We start from the raw sequence: 9,966 nt of genomic DNA, 5'->3' as shown, positions 1-9,966 counted from the left end.
AGTTTTTTAATTTTTAATTATTTTTAAATATTGTATTAATTGGATTAGTTAATTTAAATTAGGGTTAATTTTTAAATTAGGATTAATTTTAAAATTAAATTAGGGTTAATTTTGTGGTTTTTAAGTAATACTAAAGTAATTTAGGATTAGGTTTTTAATTATAATTGTATAATTAGTTTAATTTATTTAGCTTATGATTAGTATTATAGGGTCTTCATGGTCCATGCAGCCAACCGCTACAAAGACAACATCCACAGAATGAGGAGGACGCAACAGAAGCATATTTCTGTGACCCAGGACATCTGGGATGCTTGGAACGCGTTCTGGAACTCAGAGAAAGAGAAAAAAAGGTCAGAAACCGCCCGAGCAAATCGGATGAGCGAGCCAGCGGGCGCCGGTTCTGGACCTGTCCGCCATACTGGTGGATCTCGCTCTGCTCTGAAGCATATGGATGTCATGGTTTGTTTTAAAATTCAGTAATTAAAATACTTAAATAACGTATTTATTTTATTTTGATACTAATTGAATTGTATTTTTTATTTTAGGAAAGGGAGCTTGGCCGGAAACCGAGTGCGACGGAGTTGTACACTCGCCTTCACTCCACGAAGGCTGACAAGAAGCCGGTCGACAAACGGGCTCAGGATATGACTGTAAGTTTTTATTAAACTTGTAATTCTCTAAGTTGAATTTAATAATTCGGAAATGATCTATTAGATTGAAAATGCTTGTTGGTTAGCTGTTAAACATGTTTATTATTGGATTATATACTGGAATTTGCTTGCAGGACTTCCCTGAAAAATGGGTGATGCTCATATTACAGAGGAAATGCTGTCGAAATTTCGTTAGAAATTAGGTTTACTTTGTAATATGTTATGCATTTTTGGTTGCTTGAAAACTAAACTGATATCTTTTTTATTGTTTTGTAGGACGCCATCACTGAGAGGCTTGCTGCTGCGACACAGCCTCAGACCGGAGAGGGTAGCTCCTCGACCCCAGCTGCAGTGGACGAGACCCAGGTGTTTCTAGACATCGAGGGCGTCAACAAGAAGAAACGCGTGTACGGGTTGGGTTCTGCGAGCAGCAGGTACGCCGGGCCAAGCAGCAGCAGGGTGCAGCGAGGCAGCTCTTCTAGGACGTCGCAGCAGGCAGACGAGGAGGTCGAGCGCCGTGTGCAGGCCGGCATTCAGGAGGGTCTGCGACTGGCTCGGGAACAGCAGGCTGCGAACATGGCCCAGATGATACGCGAGGAGATTGCCAGGATGATTCCTAACCTTCCGGCAGAGTATCGGCCACAGCGCCCACCTACCCCACCAGACGATGACGACACTCCAGCTTTGTAGTGTCGTGTTAGCTTATTTTGTTACACACATATATACGGTTTTTATTTTTATTTTTTGACCTTTACATTTATACTCTGATATTTATATATATATATATATATATATATTTATTTATCAGTTTCAATTGATTGTAATTTATAAATGAATTGTTATTACTGTATTTAAAACGACAGGGGAAAACGGCAAAAAACAGCGTAAAACGGCAAAAAACTGCCAAAAAAAATGACATTTGCGACGGATTAAGAAATTGCGACGGACTTGTCCGTCGCCAATTCATCAGCTTTTGGAGACAAAAGCTGATGAATTGGCGACGGATTTTGTCCGTCGCTGATTTGCGACGGACGTGTCCGTCGCAAATGCCTCAGCCTTCGTCTCCAAGGCTGAGGCATTTGCGACGGACACGTCCGTCGCAAAAGCACAATTTCCGTCGCAAATTTGTCTCCAAACGAAAGGAATTGGAGACAAATTTGCGACGGACGTTGTGGCTTTTGCGACGGACGTTTCCGTCGCAAATTTAGCCACGGACACGTTTTTGGTCGCAAATTTTGTTTGCGACCAAAAATGTTGCGACGGATACGATCCGTCGCAAATCCGTCGCAAAGGCTGTTTTGCGACGGAAATTAGGGCTTTAGCGACGGAAATTTCCGTCGCTAAAGCCCTGTTTTCTTGTAGTGATTTATTAAGTTAAAAACCTTAAATCCTTTCATACTAGTATATATTAGATTATGAAATAACAATATTGAAATTAAATCCAAAGTATAATCTAAAGTAAATGGGAAGAAATCCTCGTCAATTCCAAAGTAAGTCAGACATCATGTCAGCTAATCCCGAAGTACTTACCGGTGCACACAGTCTCGATAATGCCTATCGAGTAGCTCGTTTCAATCCAGTTCCATAATCATTCAAAACAATTCGAAAACATTTATAATACTAAAATATATTTACGTTCCTTAATAAAGCGGTAAGTAGAACTACAAACTCACTACTTGCGAAAACACATGATAATCCTGGCAAGCAAACTAACCCTGTGCAGACTTCGAAGCACAAGTAGACGATAAGTCTAAAATAAAGCACAAGTTAAAATCCATACAACCCCTAACTCTAAGATTACTAGACACCACATAGGAATAGTATCTCAAACCAAATCGAAGAACATGCCAAAGTAAATGCCACAACATAACATTAAAACATACTGAAATCAAAACAGACAAGCTAAGCTTAATTGAGTTCCCTTTGAAATCATAATTTGTAAGGCTTAAATAACTTAGTTCATTTCTTAAAAACCAAATGAAATTCTCAAAGTAGTGGGTTAGTTGAGTAAACACAAAACAAGCTAACATCAAATATTGGGAGACCCAAGTCTAACCCGACCCAAAGATACCAAAGTAGTATTCAGAGTTCAAATCCAAAACCTTTTAACCAAACAATATTCATTTGAAAACACGGAACTCAACATAACTTAACAACAATGATTCACTTATATAACAAACTTAAAACTAGCCACAATTGGCCAAATCACCCAAAGTAGACACAAGCGTGCCAAAACATTTAAATAGTTTAAATAAGGATTTAAATACACATTTAAATCCACCAATTCAGATCTGAAATAAGGAAACCAAATCAACCATTTACATGGCACAACATTGCCATCTTTTGTACAATTAACATGAAACAAAGCCACCGATATTTAAACAATGTCAACATGTTAAAAACATCCAAAACCACCTTAAACCATCTATGGGAAGTAACTAAACTCTCAATACAACAATCTAATCAAACCAAGGTATACGCATGTATATTAAGTCGAATACTTAACCTTTGATCCACCAAACATGCCAGACGAATAATGATTGAATCAATCATGCTATAATAGCCCTAAAAAAACAATTTCAGCCACTAGCAATACCCTAAAATAGTAGCAACACTTCTAGTATGAACATATACATTATTCTAGAATTTATCCCAACAATTGATTCAAACAACCTAAGTATAATCTCATACAACAAGATAAACTAAACCTAATTGTACAACTCCGATATTAATCATACCAAAACAATGATCAATCACCTCAACACCTAAGGTAGAGATTTAACACTAAAACACAAGATTCGACACTTACCAATGGGGTTAAGAGGACAAAATGCCACGCAAGATCAAGAATGAATTCAAACAGAAATGAATCGAGATCAAACAGTTACATAAGGAATAAGGTGAGTGAAACACTTACTGAAATCCAAGAAACTAAGGAATTGGTGAACAATAGATCAAACTCAAAGAGTTTTTATGTTTTTAGGTCGGCTAAGGTTTGCAAAAGTGAAAGGAAAAGGTTTGGATCAGATAAGGGGTTTATTTATGGACCCGCTGCGCAAATGTCGTGAGGGGCGTTGTGAGGCGCGACCATCCTATTGCGCGTCACCTGCTGGTACAACAATGCACGAGGTGTGACGCGGAGCGCGATGACTCCATCGCGCCTTCCGTCGCGCCTCACCTGTTGAAGACCATACAGGGCCGAAACGCGGTTTGAGGCCCACAGGCGACGACAGACCAAAATCGATACGGAAAGATGGACAAAGAAGAATCCAACACACTGAAAAACGATCAACACGGTGACAGAACAACGCCGGAAACCAAATGGAAAATACGGGATATTACACTTGTTGTATTTTACTACCTCGTTTATGCTTATTCCATCAGGTATGAATTTTTTCTTTTTCTTTTGTTGATTTTATGTTACAATACAGAATATTATTTTAAGAGGTCATTATTGGCATTTATGTGGAATTCTATGTTTATTGTGGTGTGGAATATTTGGAAATGTCGCGATGGGAGAATTTTTCAGGATACATCGCAGGATAAGGAGGGTGTGGTTTTTATCAGTTTTCCTAAGGAAGTGTTTCTTTTCATGGTTTCTAATAGGGAGTTTTCTTATTCGGGTTTGAATTTCTTTCGAAATCCTAATTGTATTCTTTTTTCTAGACCGTGATCGCTTTAACCTTTCCTTTAGCCGTATCCTATAGTGTGCCACCTTAATTTTACCACTTTTGTACGAAAACTTTGAGTTTTGAACTTGTTTTGCCACTTCTTGAGGCTTAATATATATATTATTTATAAAAAAAAATCCAAACAATTTATAAAAAATAATTACTTTTATTTTCATTTCTTCTCATTTCAATTTTTATTCGGATTCTTATTTCTAAGAACCAAATGTCCCTTTAAATCTTTGATTAAACCTAATGTCCTACTATAACGTTTTCTCTCTTGCATGCTTTTAAATGTATGACATTTAATTAGATTCCTAGCTAGAATTAATCCAATTGGACAGATCTCATCAGTAATTTAAAACATAAAAAACAAATTATGTTTTAAAACCCTAGCTAAAAACCCTACCAATCTCCACCACCACCAACACCTCATGTAGTTGATATTTTATAAGACAACTTGCAGTTCATCTGCTTGTATAAAAACCCTAGCTAACTCCTTCATTTTTTTCATCACCCAACTTAAGACATTTTACTTGAGAAATGGGTTCAACTTCTGTAGCCTTCTGTTGGAATATGCCTAGAATTCTAATTCCTATTTGTATTAGGACTCTATTAATGAAGTGTTTGGGAGAAGGATAACTTTGTTATCATTGGCTAACTAGGAAGTATAAATCCAATTAGGATTAATATTCCTAATGCCATATAGACTATTTATTCACTATATATACACTACCTTATTCACCTTATAGAAGACACCAAAAACCGAACACACAATGTAGACATTGATGTGAATAAGGGGAAAAGGGGGTGTGTGTGATGTGAGGAATATAATTCTTCCCCTTTTGGGTACTTCTTGTAGAGAGAGAAACACTTTGTGGGTTTTTTTTCTAAGGGCATATTTACTAGAGATGTTCTCTATATGGTGATTCTCCACTAATTTTGTACTCCTTTTGATGATTAGTGGATGGCTCGAATCTTTCGCCCGTGGATGTACACTTTAAAGCAGAACCACGTAAATCTCTTGTGTTATTTATTATTTTGCTATATTGTTATTTGTTGATCAAATCCATTATTAAATACCTACCGAATGGTTTCGATTCCGCTGCGCATACCAATCCAGTCAAGAACCGGTCACGACAATTGGTACCAAAGATTCAACAATCGGTATCAATGTTACAACAATTGGTATCGGAGCCAATTTGGTTTTCAGATTTAATTTTGGATTATGATTATTATGGCAAAGTATTATTTGGAGGATTTGGCAAGGCGCAATTACTTGACACAAAGAAGATTATTTGGAGATAGAGAAGCCACCAAATTTGGAAGTGCCGAAAGTCGTCAATTGAAGACAGACTTGGGTATTAAAATTCTTTAGGAGATTTTTATGATGGAGATTAATATGCTACTTTAAACTACAAAGAAAAAAGGTATGACTTTTCTAAACACACAACTATTTGAGGATTTTATAGAGCCTTTGTAAGATGAATGATTGGGGTAATCTCTTTATACTCTCATGAAATTCTATTAGTGATTTGAATTCAAAAATTGCTTTTAAGAGTTTGTTGAAGGAAGAGTTTGTTTGGGCATAATCAGATTTTGATAAAATCATGATATTGCAAAAGAGATTTTGTTTTGAATAAGTAGCAATCTTAGACACAAGATGGATTACAACGTTTGTAATTTGGAATAGCGTCATTATTGGATCACTCATAAGTCAATTTGATTGGAGATAATTAGATGAGGACTGAATGCTAGCGGTTACAGGCGAATCAGGTTAGAGAACCAGTCTACGCTTAAAATTGCAGCATAATTGTTTTTCATCCGAAATTTATGCAGATTCAGGTTATTCATATCACATTTGTGCCAATTTCGATTGGTTTTCCGTCTACAACTGAGTTGATAGTGGAGTGTAGTTATGGGTAACGGTCAATACATGCAGAATTTTGGGATATTGGTTCAGTCAAGGGCAAGATGCATAATGAGAGGTTAGAGCAATAATGAATGTTCAACATGATTTCTATATGCACATGTCTGGTATCTCAATATATAAAACTACGAGTTTTATGGGTTATTTGGCGATGAAGTGAGATTGGATGCTGCACTTGTGATGTATGCTCATTGGGTTGGTCGACTTATGAAGATTAAGGGATATGCTACGACCTCAACATTTGTTTTTTGATTTAATCATTATAGGCTACTAATGATGTTTGTTTCTGGTATCAGTTTTAAGACCAACAAAATTCGAAGCTTCGTGAAATTTTGATTGATACACCCGAAGATAGTAAATCTTCAAGTTATTTTGGTTTCAGCAAGTTCAAGACGTTCTTGAAGCTTGTATGGTCCTCCTCAAAAAACTTCTTTTGGAATAAGTTCAGTTTGGACTTAAATGGAGAAGGTGGAGCACAACAGTAATCACAGTTTATTGGAGAATTCAAGTCAACGTGGAGATTGTTGGAATATGCCTAGAATTCTAATTCCTATTTGTATTAGGACTCTATTAATGAAGTGTTTGGGAGAAGGATAACTTTGTTATCATTTGCTAACTAGGAAGTATAAATCCAATTAGGATTAATATTCCTAATGTCATATAGACTATTTATTCACTATATATACACTACCTTATTCACCTTATAGAAGACACCAAAAACCGAACACACAATGTAGACATTGATGTGAATAAGGGGAAAAGGGGGTGTGTGTGATGTGAGGAATATAAGTTAATTCTTATCCTTTTGGGTACTTCTTGTAGAGAGAGAAACACTTTGTGGGTTTTTTTCTAAGGGCATATTTACTAGAGATGTTCTCTATATGGTGATTCTCCACTAATTTTGTACTTCTTTTGATGATTAGTGGATGGCTCGAATCTTTCGCCCGTGGATGTACGCTTTAAAGCAGAACCACGTAAATCTCTTGTGTTATTTATTATTTTGCTATATTGTTATTTGTTGATCAAATCCATTATTAAATACCTACCGAATGGTTTCGATTCCGCTGCGCATACCAATCCGGTCAAGAACCGGTCACGACAATTGGTACCAAAGATTCAACAATCGGTATCAATGTTACAACACCTTCACTACTCTTCTCCTCTCATTCAATCTCCTCTTCTTTACATTGGTTAGCTCTACTAGCTGCCCACCACCACCACCACTAAACCCTGAACACTGTTGATGCAATGATCAATCACCACCACCACCACATGTCCCTAGCTATCCATCTTCACCACCGCCATCACCAAAGGCTCCACCACCACCACACCCTAGCTACTCATCTCCACCACCACCAACACCTCACGAAGCATCGCCACCACCACCAACACCTAGCTACCAATCTCCACCACCACCAACACCTCATGTAGCATCTCCACCACCACCAACACCAAGCTACCAATCTCCACCACCACCAACACCTCATGTAGCATCTCCACCACCAACACTTCATTATTGACAACCAAGTCAAACTCCAACTAATTGTGGATGGTGATAAGTACGAAGTGGTTCATAAATCAATTCTCAAAATAATTTAAGATTGCAAGAAATATTTTAATTCTGATAAATTACTCTTTCACTTCTGCTCACGCCATATAATTTAATGGAAAATGCCAGAGTTGAGCTTTCTTGAGCTGGCAACACTATATTATATAGATTCCATGACTTTATCAAATGATGATGGTATTGTGCATAAATAAGCACCATTTTTGTATTATTCAATATTTATTATTGGTGAAATCATCTGATATCAAATTAAATACATGATTAATTTCGATTTGAGTTTGACTTGATCATATGGACTGAAAGAGAGTTAATATATATTTATATGGGTTGCCTTGAACAAACTTGCATCCGCCTATTCTCATTGAATTATTTTTTGAATCACTCTTTAAGCTCCAAAATGGAGGCTGAAAGAATTTTTGAAGAATGCATAAAACCTTCATCGCCAACTCTTCACCCAAAAACATACAAGATCTCTCTATTAGATCAATTTGTACCTTGTATTTACTTTCCTGTAATTCTTTTCTACCGAAATGAAAACCCTAACCTTCCCGATATTAATAGTATCATCTCCGAAAGATCAAAGCTACTAAAGCAATCATTATCTGAAACTCTAACTCATTTTTATCCACTTGCTGGAAGGATTAAAGATAAGCTTTCCATCGACTGCAACGACGAAGGTGTATTCTATGTAGAGGCGAGAGTTAACACTTCGTTATCCGAGTATCAGAACCAACACGAGTTTCTCGCATCAACAACGACATTATTGCCTGAAAAACTCAATCAATATCAAGAATTAGCTCCTGGATCTTATGTTGCTATGATTCAAGAAACAAATTTTGCATGCGGCGGCATTACGATCGGGATATTAGCCTCTCACATGATAATGGATGGAACTGCTTTATCTTCTTTCCTAAGATATTGGGCTTCCGTTACTAGCAAATCTCGCGAAGGATTAGTTTACCCTAATTTCGATAGCTCATTTCTCTTTCCACAATATGAATCTTTCCCAAAAGAAGCAACTGTTTACGGAATGATGTCCTCTGTGGGGGTGCAAGTAGGGAAGATTTCTATAAAAAGGTTTAAATTTGATGCATCAACCATTGCTGCCCTCAAGGCAAAAGCAATAAGCTTAAGTGTGGAAAATCCTACTAGCGTTGAAGTGCTGTCCGCGTTGTTTAGCAAACATATTATGGCCATATCTAAGGCGAGATCAGGCGTTGAAAAACAACTTGCGATAATGCATTCTGTGAATTTACGTCGAAAAGCTTCGCCGCCTTTATCAAAAAGCTCAATGGGGAACTTCCTTTGGCAGGTAGCTACTTTATGCAAACCGGACGAAGCAACATTTAGTAGCATATTGAGGCAGATTAGAGATGCAATCGCGAAAGTTGACGGCGATTTTGTCAAGAAATTACAAGGTGATGAAGGGTTTCTTAACCTTTATGAAATGGTGAAGGAGACAAGTGGTGTGCTTCATGATGTGGAACATATAAATTTTGTGAGCTGGTGTAATTTTGGTTTGTACGAGACTGACTTTGGATGGGGAAAACCTGCTTGGGTTACCAACTTCGTGGATTGTCTCGGCAATTCTGAAACTGTGCTTGCAGGTTCATTAGTTTATTTCATGGATACAAAAGAGGAGAAAGGGATAGAAGCATGGGCCTTCATGAATGAAAAAGATATGCTTTTATTAGAAAAAGATAGTGATTTTCTTCAATACGCTTGTGTTGATCCTTAGATAGTTTTTTTCACGATCACCATTGTGTTGACGTGATATTGCTTCAGCATATATGCTTATATATTTTCTTTAAATGAAAGCCTTTTTTGTTTGACAAAAAATACATAAAGGGGATAAAATAAAATTTTATTTATAAAACTAATAAATTTATATTCAGAAAAAACAAAATTATGTTTGTTTGGTTCAATAAATTTGTTATTAATTTAGATTATATCAAGCTACAGCAACTAAAAATAAATAAAGGACTTGTTGATAAAATTAATATATATGTAATCTCTTAATCTTTTTATACGAAAAATTAATATATAATTGGAGAAAAAAATATCAAAAACTATTATGTTATTATTAAAAAACGGTTAGTCCCAATGAAATACCAAATGTTGGCGATATTTGAAAGCTTTTCTAGCCATTCG

At 36.5% G+C, this 9,966-nt stretch overlaps 2 protein-coding genes across 2 annotated transcripts; both read left to right on the top strand.

The window, feature by feature from the left end:
• The first annotated feature begins 215 nt into the window (after positions 1–215).
• On the top strand, positions 216–1,450 carry LOC126660963 (uncharacterized). Its single transcript, XM_050354690.2, has 3 exons — positions 216–459; positions 546–650; positions 927–1,450. Exons 1-3 carry the CDS (start codon positions 217–219, stop codon positions 1,338–1,340), a joined length of 762 nt encoding a protein of 253 aa, XP_050210647.1. The 5' UTR covers position 216; the 3' UTR covers positions 1,341–1,450.
• A 6,701-nt stretch (positions 1,451–8,151) lies between these two features.
• On the top strand, positions 8,152–9,691 carry LOC126659914 (stemmadenine O-acetyltransferase-like). Its single transcript, XM_050353241.1, has one exon. It carries the CDS (start codon positions 8,213–8,215, stop codon positions 9,551–9,553), a length of 1,341 nt encoding a protein of 446 aa, XP_050209198.1. The 5' UTR covers positions 8,152–8,212; the 3' UTR covers positions 9,554–9,691.
• The last annotated feature ends 275 nt before the right edge of the window (positions 9,692–9,966 follow it).

The sequence above is a fragment of the Mercurialis annua genome, linkage group LG8 (genome assembly GCF_937616625.2).
Source record: "Mercurialis annua linkage group LG8, ddMerAnnu1.2, whole genome shotgun sequence".
Lineage (NCBI taxonomy): Eukaryota > Viridiplantae > Streptophyta > Magnoliopsida > Malpighiales > Euphorbiaceae > Mercurialis > Mercurialis annua.
Note: the sequence above shows the minus strand (reverse complement) of the source record. Positions and strands in the feature narration are given on the sequence as shown.